Source organism: Mustela lutreola, chromosome 3 (genome assembly GCF_030435805.1).
Source record: "Mustela lutreola isolate mMusLut2 chromosome 3, mMusLut2.pri, whole genome shotgun sequence".
NCBI lineage: Eukaryota > Metazoa > Chordata > Mammalia > Carnivora > Mustelidae > Mustela > Mustela lutreola.
In genome coordinates this window covers 9,169,681-9,187,710 of record NC_081292.1, presented here as the reverse complement: position 1 = coordinate 9,187,710, position 18,030 = coordinate 9,169,681, and the positions used below count along the sequence as shown (strand labels likewise).

At 43.2% G+C, this 18,030-nt stretch overlaps 1 protein-coding gene across 2 annotated transcripts in view; it reads right to left on the bottom strand.

Annotated features, from left to right (window-relative positions):
• Nucleotides 1–5,671: 5,671 nt before the first annotated feature.
• Nucleotides 5,672–18,030, bottom strand: part of DNAAF11 (dynein axonemal assembly factor 11) — a 70,685-nt gene continuing 58,326 nt past the window's right edge. For both annotated transcript variants that reach the window (XM_059165603.1, XM_059165602.1), the window contains 2 exons: nucleotides 12,368–12,453; nucleotides 5,672–6,056 (listed from right to left, as the gene is read on the bottom strand). In XM_059165603.1, coding sequence (XP_059021586.1) covers nucleotides 5,879–6,056; nucleotides 12,368–12,453 — 264 coding nt within the window. In that variant the 3' untranslated portion in view covers nucleotides 5,672–5,878. The remainder of the gene's footprint in view (nucleotides 6,057–12,367; nucleotides 12,454–18,030) is intronic.

Sequence of the window (18,030 nt, the reverse complement as noted above, 5' to 3'; positions counted from 1 at the left end):
GAGATCATGACCTGAGCTGAAATCAAGAGTCAGGATGTGGAACCATCTGAGACACCCAGGTGTCCTTGGCCATAGGAAATTTTTTAAAAACCCTCTTTTCTATTGTTATCTGCATGACCTAAGGAACATTAAATGGGATCTCATTCATAACTCCCAATAACCCTTCTGGACTGCATCCAAGGATCTTCTAGTTTGTAAGTACTTTTACTTATAGAACACTTCAAGGAACGGAGAAGCAGCCAGTGGCATGTTTGATGACAATGGGGTGACTCCAGCCTCCAGATTTCAGGTTATCCTAGGCATAAGAGAGAAAAGACAAGCTGTCTCCACTGTCTGTATTTCTGACCTACAGAAAGTGGGAATGTGATGAAAGGGTTGTTCTGTGTCACTAAGTATGGAATGATTGTTATGTAGCAATAATAACCAGAATGGGCATTCTAATCTTTTTTTCCCCTTTGGTGGTAGAGATAAGCAGACTCCACAACCCAGTTCTTCATTACTCTGAGTTCTGTCAGGGGAGATCCTGGATCTCTGTGATCTGTGATTTCTCCCTTCAATAGACCAAGGACAAGAAGTGCACTTTCCCAGAGCATCTGATGCAAGATGACGGCCTATCAAGTTGGTCTTAATTTCTCTCTGAAAAGGGCCCCATTTGTTTATAATGACCTCAACAACTGATACTCTTATGAAGGAATAGGTACTGTGTGCTTGGTCCTGCCTTTTCCCCCACCAGTAGGGTCTCCGCTCTGTCCTGGGGCCTTGGCAACATCAAGCTGCTCCCACCCAACCCTGAGAGGGCTCACCTGGGTCTTCAGATCCAGCCATCACCAGCCTCAGCTCAGTGACACCACAACAGAGCATCTGGGCATGTGTAACCCGCACATGGCTCTCATTAATGGAGACAACTCTGGTGTCATGGGTGGGTTGGTACCCAGGGACAAGTGGTGGGAGATGTGGCCCCACAGCAGGATGGGGTTCAGATCTTATCCTCTGGCCAACAGTCCAAGGGGTATTTAAGTCGAGGAGGCATGAGATGGGGATCATGTTGACAAGTGGATGATGGGAGATTGAATGCAAACAGTGGAAATGGGTTTGGAGGTCATAGGAGAAGCCCTTTGTGAAGTAGAATGGACAGGATTTAGTTACCAACTGAATGCCGAACACAGGAATCAGTGCTGGTGTTTTCCAATCGGTGTGAATGGAAAGTGAAGGCATAAAACAAGAGCCAGAGGACAGAAGTCAGAATAAGGTGAAGGGGCAGGAAAAGAGGAAAGAAGTTGATGGATGACCTGAATGTTGGACCAGGTGGAGTCAGGTGAACTTTAGGAAAGCACTGGAGGCCTGAAACGGGGATTTCAGGGACCATCAGCCTGGAGCTGCCAGCAGAAGGCACGGGAATGGGTCCAAGTGTCCCAGGACAGGGGGAGTGTGTACCCACAGGAGAAGAGGATGGGGCTGAAGGGGTCACCCTGGGTGGAAGCCTCATGCGAAGGGTGAAGGGAGAGAAGTCACGGAAAGAGGACGAGAGCTGGGAGAGTTGGCTCTCGGAGGAGAACGTTCCCTAGCACCTGACATGGTTCCTGGCACCTAGCAGGTGCTCAGTAAATGTTTGCTGAGTGAAGAGACCCATCCTCAGGGCCAAGGGAAGCTTACCCCTCACACACAGAAAACACCAGACCAAATGAGAAGAGCAAAAGTTAGGGAGTGGACTTGGAAATGAACAGCTACTTTTGGCTAAGGTCTGCTCTAGGATTGTCAGACACATTGGCCTGACAGGCATCAACTGGATCCAGGCTAGCACTTTCCGTCCAAATGTGTCAGGCAAGCTGTGACAGACCGCAAACGGTGACAGACTCGTGCTGCATGATGCAGCCCCCAATATCAGGTGAAAGGCAGACTTTCTGTGCAGGGTGGAGGGCTGAGGGAAGGGGGGGCACTGCAACCTAGGCCCTGGGCCTTGAGCCACATTGCCCACCTCGTCCCTGTGACTGCTGTGGTCAGCAGTCTCCTGCCATTCACAGGCCACTCATATGAAAGGGCCCCACTTCCAGGAGTGGGATGCAGAGATGGGAACAGCTGGGCCAGGCACAGGGGTACGTGACAGTGGAGAAGGGACATTCTTGCTGTTCAACACCACCTACAGAAAAGCAGGAGGAAAAGTTTGTGGACTGAAGGGCATCTGGGCATCGGGCAGAAGCTGGCATCACGTCAGCAAGATTTTTCTCTTTCCTGGGGCCTCTTCTGCCCCTGGAGGAACGGACGTGGGTGCAGAAGCAATGAGTTTTCCAGAAGTAAGAAATGGGCAGAGGTGAGGAGGATGGTGCAGCGAAGATCTGCAGAGAGAGCTAGAGCAACGGATTCCATAATCAGGATATTTTTGCAAATAATAATCTTGCACCAAGTGATCAAAACAACGCATTTGTGCCTCCCACTCTGCCTTTCTGCCTTCTTCAGTGGAGTGGCCCTGCCCTGCCCTGGATGAAGATGTAGGAAGGTCCTTTGACATTTCCTCCTGCTCTTGGAGAATGGATGACCCTTCAGCGTCCCCAGTCCCTGCTCAGTAAAGTCACCATCCCAGCATTAATGTTCTCCACTCCTCTCCCTCCCCTGCCCCAGTCCTTGTCCCAGGCTGCTGAAGAAGAGGGGACATGTGGCTCTTCTCTCACCCTACTCCTCTGCTCCTCCACCGGACTTCTGGGTCTCCTGCTTCATCCTGGAATCAGGAAGGCAGGGGCAGGCGAGGGAGGAGAGGTGAGAGGACTGTGTCAGCTCTGTCCTCTGCCACCCAGCTCCATCCACCGTCGCCCTCCACCATCCTGGGGACCCTGGGAGTGTGACCTCTCAGGGTCACATGGACAGGCTCCCTTGCCCCTGGATTCTGGTTGGATTTGGCCAGTAGGAAACTCTAGCAAGAGATTGGAGCAGAGGAGGAAAGTAAAGTCACAATGTTTATTCCCCCAGCTTGTCCCTGTGGGCTATATCCCTGGAAGAAGGTCCCAGTTCCAGCTGGATGTCTATTGTCCTCAGCTGTCTCTCTGGGTCCAGGTAGCCACTCCCTCTCTCCCTCAAGTCCAAGGCGAGGAACTGCCAGGACCTTGACTGGTACCGGTTGGATGGTCCTCACATGGCTTGGCCTATCTTCTTTCTGCCAGCCTAGAGGACAGATGAAACTCACTATTCTCCTTCTTGAGGACCTTTCATGGACTCTTCAGAGGCTCCCTGTTTGTCCCTCAACTACATCCCTGGTCCTGGACAGTCCTCTGAGCTTTTTTCCTCAGACCTGCATGCGGTGGCATGCCTCCAGTCTCCTCCCTGGGCTCCTCAGCCCTCTGGATAGCCGAAATAGACAGTACCCACAACAAGCCACATCTGGTCCTTAGAAAAGTCTCAATTTTCCCTGCCCCCAGCCAGCTATGGGAGGGGACCACACTCTCCATTCCTCTGGCACAGCTTTTCTCTGGTCCCAAGGATGGGACTTCAGTCCACGGTCGGTTTCAGGTTTCTCAGGCAGGAGTCAGGCACTAGCTTGTGTATCACCGAACTTCAGGAAACTCTTCAAAACTCCCCCGTACAACCGTTTAAAGGCCCTCTAACTAAGCTTGGACTATAGAGGAGGAACCCCAAATTGGAGGTAGAGTTCACATGAAAGTAACAGCTCTCTCCAAAGACATGTGTTCATCCATCTTTACCCTCAAAGACATCATCCCCCACAAAGCCCCTCTACCTCATACTTCTTTTTATATTTCTAAAGGGAGTGAGTTGTTGTAAGATTCATAAAGTAGGTTTGTGCCTCTTTTCTTTGAAAACATTGCCATGTGAATCATCTCCTTCACTTTGGTCAGTAAAAATCTTTCATATTAGATATTCAGTCAAAAATGACTTATTGAGAATCTCATTCTAACATCCTATTGGGCTAATATCTTGGGTCAAGCCACCTGATCTGAACCCACTGTTCAGATCAGTTGTAAAACTAACAGTGGGTTCAGAAAAGTTAGCTCAGTTTGTTAGTATAATTGATCTGTATTTGTTTGCATCATAAAAAAATATAAGTTCAGTAAAACCCAAGTCATGCGCTTTGGGTTCACCATTATAATCCCTGCACTAGGTCCATGGTAGGCACATTCCTATTGAATGAAAAATGAACAAATGCTTAGTTGAGAGGATTTCTCCTAAGATAAAAAATGAGATGGGTATAGGAAAATATTTGAAAAAAAAATAACCTACAAAATTCAAAGACACTCTTTTGGGAGAAAAATGATTGTCCAGTGGTAGGCTTGCCTTTTAAGATGGAGCATTGTCAGGGTCAGTTCTCCATTAGCTCTCCCACCCATTCTCTGATACTCTGCTTTGCTCAGCCTGCTCCAGTACACCCTGGCTTACTGGTTGTTGCTGAAACCATGTGCTACCTCAGGCCCTTTGCACCTGCTGCTCTCAGTTTTTAGGACACTCTGCCCCCAGGTATGCACATGGCTCACTACCTCATGTTTGGATCTCATTGGAGATCCCTGCTATGCTGCCAAATTTTATCTTGTAAATCTTCCTCCTAGCCTTCTGTTACGAGGCCTGCACATACCCTGGGTGATTGTGCACTGACAAACAGAGTTTTCAGGGTTACTAGACACCAACTCTAAACTGTAGTCCCCAGGAGACCCGAAACAACAATGTGGTCCACAGTCAGGGGGAGGTTGTTTTTTATTTCAGTTGGGAGAGACTGGAATGAGAAAGTTTTATTTTTGAACCTAGCCAATTTAGTTCCTTTATATTTTCTCTAAGTGCTGCCTAAAAATGGACTAATTATTTGAATCTTTTGATTTGGAGCTAAAGGCACTAGTGGTCCTCTGGCATTCTACTGAGAAATCTCTTTCCTACACCTACTCAGGCAGGAGGTACATTTATAATGTTTCCATGTTACCCCAGGCAACAGCTCTGTTAACCTTTCCTCCTCTATGTCCAGGGGTCTCCTTTCCCCATCACTGATGAGTATTTCTTTTCTGTAAGCCCTCAGGACAGCCTCCTCAAGGCTGGCGGAGCTTCTATAGCCTTCGTGTGGAACAACAGAGGCACCCAGCTTAGCTCTTCCCAAGAGAGAACCTGCACAAGGAGTGCAGAGTACAAAAAGCCTCCAGCCCCAGCTGCCTTTCTCTGGTCCTGGAGCTACCTGCCAAGACATAAACATGGCAGGGGTAGCTGGGCTTGGCCGTCTTGATGCAACAGGTTCATCTTACGTGGACGCCTGTGCTAGAGCTCCTGCTGGGCTGGCTGGGTTCTCTGAGAGCTGCACTGTCTCCTGAGGCTCCATTTAGCCCCTCCCCCTCCCCCCTCCCTCCACCTTTCTCCCCTAATTTTGCAGATGTCAAGCCTATATCTATAGCCTTACAGATTCTTTCTTCCTACCCCTGCTCATTCTCCTCTTCATCATTCCAAGGCATTACCACCAATAATCATGAGAAGAAAATTGAAACACTGCTAAAATCATATTAAAGCATACCAATTTGATCCAAAATTACAGTTTTAACTTCTGAGCTTGACCAATTTGCTGAAGTACCAATTTAATAATCAGGCCTTTTATCTCTGACTTCATCTCTCTGCATTAGCAGCCAGTCCTGTGATAGAAAATCAACGTCTTAATGTAATAGTTCTGTGATTTATGGAACATTTGCACTAGCGAGCATTTTATTATAGACAAACGAGTTATAGCATTTTAAGGTATACATTTGAATTTTAAACTAGTTTAAGAATATTCGTGTATAAAGTAGAAGCTCAAACACTGGAATAGTAACATTGATAAATAAGTCTTTGTTTACTCCATAAATGGTCTGCACACACTCTGCAATGAACAGAACAGGGTCTGGTGGGTCCGTCGGTACAGCTTGATGTTTCAAATCAATGGAGGCACTTCAGGGTTGTCTTCAAACTCAGGATCTTCTTCACTTGCTGTTATTTTGGGTTCAGATTGAATTCTTCGGGGCCTGTGTTTTTTCTCTTGAACTATGCTAGCCACATCAGGGAAGGAATGCTTGCTAGGATCTACTTCTAATTTCTCAATTTCCTTGCTTCTACAACAGCAAAAAGAGACAAAAGGAAATTAAGATGCCATTTTAAATGAAATTTCAAACCCATCCATTCATTTATTCAGCAAATATCAGCAAGTGCTATCATTAGAGCATAGAGATACCCGTAGAGCATAGTAAAAGAATAAGAGACTGTCCGTGGTTTCAGGTAGCTCAGAGCCTTGCAGGACCAAGAGTAGAGAAGTAAAGTGCTGTTGTTGCACAGACAGTGAGGGGAGGTCAGCTAGGAGACTCTGCTCACTTGAGAATCTGTATTTATTTACTTTTTTAAAGATTTTATTTTTAAGCAATTTCTACCCCCAGCATGGGGCTTGAACTCACAACCTGAGATCAAGAGTTGCATGCTCTACTAACTAAGCCATCCAGGTGCCCCTCACCTGAGAATATCTAAATGATACAGCAGGCAAACCCCACAGCCAGGATCGGTCACAGACCACTGTGGGCAGGTCTTATGCCTGACTGTAGCTAATCCGGCTCCTGGGCCCTGCTGCTTTGGCGGATCCAGCCTGCATGCAGGGGCATTTATACGCATTCGGATGCCCAGAAAGCTCTGTCCACCAGCTTCCCCAACAAGATCCCACTCCTGCTGTCGGCGCCCAGTCCTCTGGCAACAGTTACATGAAAACACAACAAGAAAGAGTCCCACACCACCATGGTATAGAAAATTCTAGATAATACAGGTCACTGGGCTGCTTCCCTGGCATTTTCAATCCATAGGTCTGAGGTTGGGTCCAGCACTCTCTATTTATAGCAAGTTCCCCCAGTGATTTTGATAATCGGCCAAACTATTTTGGAATCACTGTACTGGTCATCCAGTCATCATTCTGCAGAATATATTACATGCCTCCTCTATTCCAACGCCCAGCCATCCCATGGTCTGCACAAATAGGCTTGTTTCCTGGTAGCATCTCACAGCGCAGCATAGAGCTTGAATAGAACATTTATCACATTATCATGTAATTGTCTCATTATTGGTCTGATCTCCCTACTAGACCAGTATTCTTGAAACAATTATATTGTCCTTTTCATCTTGTATCTTTGGTATATAGCTTTACTAAATACATGTTAAATAAATAAAAGAAAAATTATGGTACTGAGCAATCCTAAAATTAAAATCTTTGACCTACAGAAAATCACAGTCGGCCTCATCCAGGAGCCCCACACTGATGTCCTCAGATGCAATGTATGTTGGGGGGAGGGAGGGTCAATCCTCTCAGGAGACTGTAAACTCTGTTTTTCTGGTAACCCTTCCACCTCTTTCTTGTTGGTTGCCCTTGCCCTCAAACACTTGAAGGCACTTGAGTTTTTAATTTTCCTCAGTATTCTGATGGATACACACGGACCCACTAAAGGAAAGTGTAATGTATACCAAGAATACGAAGCACAAATATTCCAAAGACCCAGACTGTACACTATGGACTATGTAGAAAATTAGTTTCCATAGTCAATAATAAGTAGAGCTTTATTTTTTAATTTCCATGCTCTTATTTCAAAGGCTATCATATCTATGGCTTAATTAAGTAGGTTATCTAAATTCATCTATTATAATTATGCTGACTTTGAGGAAAAGCAGCCTGTCTTACTTCCAGGCATGAACCTCTTGGCCCACAACTTCTGGATCTTAGCAATAAACACTGAACCAAGTCAGAGGCAGTTATCTGCCACTCACCCCTTCAGATGTTGTGAGAAAGAATTTGCACGCAGGACTTTAATTGGTCATGAGTCTCCAGGTAATAGACAGTAAGAAGATAGGCTAAAGGCACCTGCAGATCACACTAATCCCAAAATAAAGAGGAGAGGGATTTTTGTCCCCTGCTGCTCCTCCCTCAATGTCAGATGCCAACAGATACCCATCGCCAGTTTTACCCACTATCTTACTGTCAAAACCAGATCCACTGGAGGCCAATAAGAATAACTGGAAGGCAAAATGAATATTCTCATTACCATGGAAGAAAACAAAAGAAAAGAAAAGGTCTAAAATCACTAGGCATAAAACACATCAAAGATTGATTCCTTATATTAAAGAACATAAGCAAAGGACTTGCTTCTGGTAATATGGAAGGCCAGCATATTTGGACCAAAGACTCCCACCTCCCACTGAAAGCGTCAGGGAGATTATGAAAGATGTGATAAGATAATAAAGAGCCGTAAGGGCAGAATTCAGTAAAAGGAGGAAGGAGGGAGGAAGTGGATCCCTGAAGCCACCTTTGCTCTGAGGGTATTTTCTGAGCCCCTAAAGTGGCCTTAAAAAGTCTGGGAACAGAGGTCAAGGCCCTGAGTATGCCAGGTCGGCAGTCTGACAGGACACCTTCTCAATCAGAAGGCTTTTCTGTCATGTAAGAAAGAATGAGAAGTAAACCCACTCTGCCCACTGCCCCAGGGACTGTGAGGAGAGTGGGAGAGAGAAGGGCTGAGTTGTCACAGTCATAGTTAAAAACCACTGATCTTGAATTCAAAGTGAAGTGGTTCCAAACTAGCCGTGCCTTCAGGTAGGGTCTGCCTCAAGCACATGCCAAAGCTCCCTGGCTCAGCACCTCCCAGGCTTCTGAGAAGCCCCTAAACTATTTGCTAAGGCAATGGAGCAGCTCACCATCAAAATTAACAAGCACCCAAGGAAAAGGTGTGTTTTGCATGAGAACCAGTACAAGCAACAAGGACAGAAATAGAAACTAAAAACTTCAGATTTTGAATATGAAAATATAAATTATGAAACTAATAAAATGTTTCAGATTTAATAGTATAATGTTGAACTTTTCCTCTGGGGTTGGCAATCAGAGATGCCTGCTATCCCTCTCCATTCTACATTGAATACCATACTTAAATACCATACACTTAAAAAATTAATACAATGTAGGTATATTTAACATGAATCTAAACACAGGCCTTGCAGCCTTCATAAGAATTAACTCCAAGTGGATCACTGACCAAACACAAAGTGCAGAACTGTAAAATTCCTAGAAGAGAACACAGGAGAAGAGCTAACCAACTCTGGGTATGGCCATACCACTATTGGTACAATAGGAAATGCATGATCCATGAGAGAAATAGTTGACAAGCCGGATTTCATTAAAATTAAAAACTTTCGCCTCATGAAAGACAATTTTGGGAGAATGACAAGACAAGCCACAGACTGGGAGAAAATATTTGCAAAAAACATCTCACGAATGACTCTTATCCAAAACATACAAAGAACTCCTCAAACACAACAATAAGAAAACAGTGTGACTGGAAGACGGCCCAAGGACCTTCTCAGACACCTCACCAGCAAAGACGTACAGCTGGCAAACTAGCAAATGAAGAGATGCTCCAGACCATATGTCATCAGGGAAATGCAAATTAAAACAACAAGGAGATGTAAGTACATGCATATTAGAATGGCCAAAGTCCAGAACACTGACACCACCAAATGCTGGCAAGAATGAGGAGCAACAGGAACTCTCATGCATTACTAGCAGGGATGTGAAGTGGTACACCATTTTGGAAGACAGTCTGGCAGTTTCTTACATAACTAAACACACCCTTAACCATGCGATCCAGCAGTCGCCCTTCTCAGTATTTGCCCAAAGGAGCTGAACTTATGTCCACACAAAAACCTACACACCGTGTTTACAGCAACTTGATTTATAATTCCCCAAAACTGGAAGTAACTAAGATGTGTTTCAGTAGGCAAATGGATAAATACATTTTGGTCCATCCAGATAATGGAATGTTATTCAGCACTAAAAAGAAAGACACTATCATGTCATGGAAAGTCATGGAGGAACCTTAAGTGTATATTACTAAGTGAAAGAAGCCAATCTGAAAAGGCTACATATTATATGATTCCAACTCTAGGGCATTATGGAAAAGGTAAAACTAAAGAGACAGTAAAAATATCACTATTTGCCAGGGGTGCTGGTGGGGAGGGGGGAGAGGGATGAATGGGTGAAGCACAGATATTTTTAGGACAGTGAAACGACTCTGTATGATACTACGACAGTGGATACATGTCATTGTATATTTGTCAAAACCCACAGAATGAACAACACTGAGTTTGAATCTTAACGTAAACTATGGATTTTGGGTGATAATGATGTGCTTCAATGTAGGTTCAACAGTTGTAACAAATGTACCACTCTGGGCGGATGTTGACAGTGGGGAAGCCTGTGCATGAGTGGGGGCTATGGACATATGGGAAATCTCTGTGCTTTTCACTCAATTTTTCTGTGAACTTAAGACTGCTCTAAAGAAAAAAGTCTATTAAAAAAAAAGACACCAAGCCCAAGAATCGACTAAGATTTATAATTCTGGCTCTACTATCACTTAGCAACTTTGTAATCTTGGGCAAATAAATCTCTTTGAACCTCAACCCATTAGGAATAACCCAATTTCTCCTGTAGTTATTTTGAAGATGAAAGACAGGTGATGGAGAGTATCATATAGCACAGACTAGGCACTCAACACTCAATAAACCCATTCTGAGCAAGTTATGTGTCCCCCTTGATCAGACAGTGTCATGGGACCACAAGAGTTCACAGAATCAATTACCTTTCCCACAAAACCTGATGCCCTCTGGTGCCCGTGACCACAACCTTACTCCACTGATCTTCCCCTCCAGTCACTCTGTCTGCATAGCAAGAGGAAAGGGCCACTCTGGCTTTGAGAGGTGTATCTCTGGGTCTGCCATCCTCCTCTCCCTCAAAGTCACAGCTGTCTGACCCCGTTCCCACATACAGCCTCCATAGACAGCTGTTTGTTTCATGGGATCGCCCATCCAGGGGCTGAGGTGAAATGGATGGTGAAGTTTGACAGTGATTAAGGAGTGCCATGAACAACCTTCACATAGATATGTTATGCAGAGTTGGAAGGTGATTATTTCTCAGAAAAAACAAAAACAAAAACACCAAAAAACAAGAGAGACTTTGCAAATGTAATGTAGGAAGTAATCACCATAAAGGTGATCTCCCCAGGATCTGAAAACGAGCTCCATGCTGTTTGTCGTGACTTGGCTTCCCATTCCTGCAATTCCTCACAAATTGGATTCGCCCTCCTTACATGTGTGGATGCTGCTGGAGATCAGTTATGACCATTCATATTCATGATAGCATAACATTCATTTATTCACATTATTCATAATAGCATAATATTCATAATAGCATAATACCCCTGAATCTCTGTAACTTACGCACATATCTGACAATGGAAGCCACTAAACTAGGAAATACAAGAGTGGGTCTCCAAGGTTAAAACCAGCAGCCCACCTTTCAAAAGGAATTCAACTCCACACCTGTTGTTTAGACAAACCCCATGTGTGAAAGTCCACAAAACTTCCACAGTTGACTCAGAATATATACGAATGCCTGAGTGCTTGTATTATGCAAGATGTAAATATAGCTCTTGTTCAGGTATTTTTGTGATGATAATTTCAGCATATACATTTGTATCACAAAGATAGTTTGCCTGAGTTCAAAATAGATTTTGCCATCTGGATGGTAAGAGTCTGGAAATCATGACAAGTAGAAGGAAAGTCGAAAGGCCTGGGATGTGCATTCTAAGGAAGAACTAAAATGAGGAGGGCTTTGTCCAGAATACTGTAAGAGAGGTCACTGCTCACAGGAGCTGGGCTTTGTTCTGAGGGTCTTCAGGTGGCAGAGCTAGAGTGTTCAGTGGGAATGAGGAGAGGCTTCCTGCCACGGGGGAGCATGGAGATCAGGGAGGGAGCCAAGGGAAAGAAGCTGATGCAGAGGCTCACAGATGACCTGTGAGTAGGAGGTTGACAGGAGGGCACATGATGGGGCCTTTTGGCTCTTGCAGCCCTGAGAGTTTTAGGATCTGTGAAGTGACATACAGACCATGAATGGGCAGCCTGAGCAGCATTATGCACAGGACTCAGCAGAGCTGTCCCAACATGTCATGGCTACCCGACCTTCAGACATCCTAAACTTCTCTTCTCCATTTGCCCCATCCGTAAACTGAGGATGAAACCGGGGAGGATGGAGTGTGTTAATATGGGTGAAGCACACAGAACAGTGCCTGATACAAGGTCACTCAGTCAATATTAGCAGTCACTGGTGCTGACATCACCACTCTTAACATCGTCACAAGTAACTGGGGCCCGTACATACACAGATTTGTTTTTTAGGGATCAAGAGCCCTATAAATCGAGAGTCTACATTTTGGGAAGAAACATTAAAATTCACAGCAGGAATCGTTTATAAATTTTAAATAACTCTATCTTTTAGGGAAGGTGTATTCTAGACAGCAAGTGACAATGAAGAGAACTATAATGAAGTTTAAGAGAGCTGGGGAGGTAGTACCTTCGGTTTGGGCGCTCTCTGCTGCTGTCCGAGGTACTTTTCTCAGATTTGGATGTTTGTCGCCGACCTGTGATTACTCCGTCTACCTGAAATGAAAATACAACACGTGCTAGGTGATACATTACTCTTTGATACATCTTCAAAAACATACACTATCTATATATTTTTAAGAAGCTAAAACATTTTAATTTTTGCTACATATTCCATAAAAGAGTCTAATTTAAGCCCCTGTATGTGGCATAGAAAAGTTGTATCACAAATTGAATCTGTGTACAATACTCCTGCAAAGCCACAAGCAGAGGGAATACACTGAATTAATTCATGTAACAAATATTTTCTGAAAGCAACATGCCAGACACGGCTTGGGAGAGTGGGTGAGGATAGAGATGTGGCAGAGACACTGCCCCTGAGCTGTCCCACTCCCACACACATGTTGCAGCAGGAAGCACACTGAGCTGGAAGCTCAAATCCCTACCTTCCCGGCACATCGGACCCCATGAGGTATGAGCTCGAATGCTTGTTTTGGGTATAAAAAATTCTGTAAAAATTCTATAATTCTTCCACTTCCTTTAAACCAAATAAGCTCAGTGCTAAGCATGTTGGGTTCTCAACAAATGAAACTGATTGATTTAATTTAACAAACATACAGCAAAGATTATTCACACCCAGCACCTTCCCTTCGGAAGCTCATAGGTACAAACGTGTGGGGGCAGAAGAGAACATGGGACCACTTACTAGACCCAGACATATGCCTGCCAACATGAGGCAGTTCACGTGTTCTATTTAACCCCTCCCTCCAGTATTCCTGAAAGGATTATTTGTAGGTGGAGAAAAGGAATTTTAAAACTCCTCTACTCGTGTTGTTTTGGTCCACTAACCAAGATGGGAGCCTCTGCCTTTTCTTTCCAGGGAAGGGAGAGGTCTGGCATATGTACATTCCTCCTCCCAACATAATCACTTTTCTTTAGGGAAAAATTACTTCAACTTACTGGCCACATTTCACTGGTGTGCAGGGTCACTCCTCCTCTGCAGATGAGGGACATCTACTGCCCTTTCTCTTTTGGGCCTGAGACTTTTCTTAGTGACAGGAGTGGTCAGATCCATGAAGGAACAGACTAGGCTTGGAATTCGAGGGTCTGGTCACCATCCCACTCTCATCTGCCAGCTCAGGCAAGCATGTTGGACTCACCGTCAATGTTTGGGAAGACAATCAGGAGCCCTAAGGTAGCGTCAATCTTAAGGCAGATTCTCCAATCCAAGTTTTACCAAACCTCTGCATCAGAGTGCTGGCCACTTAATCCAATTACTAGATGAGGTAATCTGTTTCCCATTTGACTAGCAATTCTTGATTGCATGTCCTATTGGTTAGAGTCCCAGAAAGCCTATCCCATTGTTTTTCACATGAATGTTTTATGGAAACATAATGTTTTAGGAAATGTTCCTAAAACAAAATGTTTTAGGAAATGAATGGTGAATGAAGAAATGTAGTAATGAATCCTAACCCGAGGGATGATAGAATCAAATTTGGGGAGGTGAATGCTTGAGGGAGAACCATCTCTCCCTTCTATGTTTTGGTATAAGAACCAGTGTTTTAGACAGTTGTGTATTTATCTATCATATTTGACAACAATTCAGTCCATCTGTGGGTGTGTTTTTGTGCCGCTCCCTTACGCAGAGGAGCGTGCCCTTACCTTCCCATAGAACTCATATGAGGGAGGACCTCTGTGTGATGCAGAAAGGAAAGATCTGGTAGAACCCGACCCTTTTGGTGTGTCTACTGAACAAAAAAAATACCTGTAAGTACCACACATGGCCAGTCTTGTGCTGAGACCCTAGGAAGAAAGAGCAGTGACTACTGCAGGGACCAAGGACACTACATTTCAAGTCTGGAAGAGTTTGTTAAAAGAGGTATTCTGAAGAACAAAAACTTATAGAAGAATACTGTGGAAGAATCATCAACTAAAGCTACCAATGCAACACTTACTGAATAATTACAGGAGGTGACTCATGGAAAGTTTTGCCCAATGAAGCAGATTCTATTATCATCAAACACGTTTTTTGTTTTTGTTGTTGGTTTTTATTTGTTTTGTTTTGTTTTGTTTTTGAGGAAATTGATTCTAACATGGTTTATTTGCTATGTTTTAAAATCTATTAATGTCAAAATTTTGTCTTCCATTAATTTCTTGTTGGCTAATGACTGATGCTATATTTTCGGATGTTAATGTTGGTGAGGTATGTGTTTACACTATTTTAATATGAAAACTTAACTGAGTTTTCTTCTTTTTCTTTAACTGAACTAGTGTGATGAATACAAATAGTTTCCCCACCTTCCTGGCCTATCCTTGAGGACACGGAAACGTTCAGTAGCTACTGAGCCTGGTTCTGGTTTATTAAGCCATATTAATATCAAACATGAAAGAAAAGACACAACTGAGGGCATTAAACAGAGACAAGTCCAGTTGAGGGGAGCAGAGGGAGAGGTTGCAGATGTCAGGGTAATGAAACTGGCCCCTTCTTCCTGCAGTGTCTTAGGGAGGCAGGAGGACCTCTGGGAGATGTGGCTGCACCATTGGGTGGAGCAGCACTGTCCACTGGAACTTTCTGCAATGATGGAAATGTTCTGTACAGCCCAACATGTTGTTCCCAAACATTTGAAATATGGTTAGAGCACCTGAGCTTAAAGGTTTAATTGTATTTAAATTTCAGTAATTTTAACTGACCAAGCCAGAGAGAGAGGAACACAGTTACTGTAAGCCTCAAATGCATATGTGGACTGCCCAATTCTTCTTCAGGGTGAAGGACATCCATCCATACCAGTTACTCCTAATTCATCTCTGGTCCTTGACTATGTGGTCTTTACAGTTCTGGAAGTCTCTGCCCCTTCCTCAACATGCCAGAGAACTGGTACCCTTATGAAAGTGGGAGAACTTGGAGCCTAGGTCCCAAATTGATCCTGCTCCTGGCTCAGCTCTTCCCTCCCCCTCACAGGAGGCTGTCCCAAGGCATGCCCTCAGAAACATGCTGCACACTCCTCTCCATCTCAGATCTGTTCCCAGGGAGCAGTGGTACCTTTGCAATATTTTTTTATTTTTTAATATTTTAATTACATTAAATGAGGCCAATGTTAGTTAAAAAAAATCATTAAATTGTCAGTTTTAAGAAAAAAGCTCTTGAGCCAAAAGTACAAATTTTGTATTGCTTCACATTGTAAATGCACTAACAAGAATGGGAGCATATGCATAATTAGAGTCTTAAAACACCCCATTTCTAACACTGTTATTTGTCACATAATAAGCTCAGACAAAGATTCACTGTGTTTATGGAAATGCAAATAGAATCACAAATTTGGAACTTCTCTTCACAGAGAATTTGCTGTGCACCAGAATCTAAATGTGTTTCTTATTTTTAAAAGATATTTTCAGCTTATTTAGTTCCAAAGATTCTTTTAAGTTTAAAAGTTAGGAGGAACTAAGAAATCAGTAAGAAAAATATTGACCCCCAACATTCATATTAACATGAAAATTCATCCTAACACCGTTATTATATTAACAGCAGGTAAAACACCTCTGATCTCCCCCAGCAGAGGATCGCAGGTTCAGGTCCTGAAAACTTGCTGGTTGTTTTCCTACTGTACCTGCATTGCTCTTCCTCTAGGAAGTGATGTTCATCAACACTAACATTTTAATCATTTGTACTAAGTGTGTTTAGGGATGACTGATGGACAATCTGTAAAGGCCAAAATATATTCAATAAATTAGATCATGAGGAATAATGGTTTCCTGAATCCATAGAAAGAAATGTAATCAGCTTCCTGAAAATTCAATTGTGGGACAGGCACAGAGGTACAAATTAACGTTTTAATGATGTGATATTACTTTAATTCTCATAGAGTCATGCAATTTCATGCAGTTGAAAGTTGAGAGTGAACATGGAGGTAGTAACCAAGTCCCCTTTTCTATAGAAGGCAAATGTCCTTTCTAAGGCTTTCCTGGCATATGACTTTCCAGCTTTTGCTGAAATCCTACCCTGGGATGGAGTCTCATAACTTCCTGGGGCAGCACCCAGCACTGAGGCAATCTCTCTCTACTATTTTTATTTCATTTCATTTCATTTCGTTTCATTTCATTTCATTTCATTTATTAAAGAAAGGCAAACTGCCACATGCAGCACCTCATGTGGATATGTCTGGAGTCTTGGAAACATGACTAGCCTATGTTCTCCTAAAAATGGGCCTTGAGAGCTTGTTTGGAAGACCCAGCAGGGGAGCACAGATATTCCTTTACCCTCTCCTCTATCAGGGAGAGTCATTCTCTTCCACTGAGCCTGCAGCTTTGGGGGGGATGCACAGGGGGCAGTGAGGGAGGAAGGGAACACCACCTGGCCACCCAATCAACCCTGGCAATAAATGGAGTGACAGATGTCCTAGTCTGATCACCCTCACATCCTTTTTTTTTTTAATAGTTTATTTTTTGTTTCAAGTTTTTATTTAAATTCCAGTCAGTATAATATTAGTTTCAGGAGTAGGATTTAGTGATTCGTCACTTACACACCACACCCAGAATTCATCCAAACGAGTGCCTTCCTTAATGCTCTTCCTCCCTCTAGCCCATCCACCCCCTCCCTCCAGCAACCCTCAGTTTGTTCTTCAGGGTAAGAGGCTGTTCTACCATTTGCCTCTCTTCCCCCCGCAAGTTCATCTGTGTTATTTCTTAAATTCCACATATGAGTGAAATCATATGGTATTTATCTTTCTCTGACTGACTTATTTGGCTTAGCATCACACCCTCTAGTTCCATCCATATCATTGCAAGTGGCCAGATTTCATTCTTTTTCATGGCTGAGGAATATTCCATGAATCAGTTTTTTTCCATTTACCTCTACTTTAACAAAATGCATATCATTGCTTTCCCAACTCTAGAAAGTTTAATCACTAAGATAATGAAATCCAGACTGGGTGTGCTGGGTAAAATTCAAGAAACAGACACAAAAGAGAGAAACCCAGCTCTCAATCCTTATCTTCAGGTTGAACCATATAAATTACAAATACCTAACTATTTTTGACCTACAAAACAGTGATTTCACATGGTTCAACTTGTTATTTATATAAGGCTGAATATGAATGAGCAAACAGTCACTCCATTTTAGATGAAGACTTGATAAATTAAAAGAGCACATGGATGAAGAACAAGTAATCTAACTAGAAATAATTATCGAGGAACAAAATATAAAACAATCAAACTTCTAACTTTTTCTTTTGAATTTACCCTGGATTCTTACAGTCTTTGGGAAAATCAGAAGTAAATTTCTCTTTTCTTATATTTTCACCTGTACCATAGTTTCAACTATTACCTCCATCAAATCTTCTCAAGGAATATTTACTGAGCATCTACTATATGCCAAACATAGGATTAAGTGGTAGACATGAAATGATAGATTGAAAAATTATCCCTGATCATCTCAGGTTAGATAAAGACACATAAGCAATTAAAACACACTGGAGAAAGTGCAACTGATAGATATACTAGTGTGGAAGCCCAGGGAAGGGAGGGATGTATCCTGATGACATGGGGAAGGCTTCCTGGAAGATGTGAGTTTGATATGAATTTTAAAGAATAAGCAGGAATTTGCCAGAAGATGGAGATTATGTGGGAATGAAGAACACT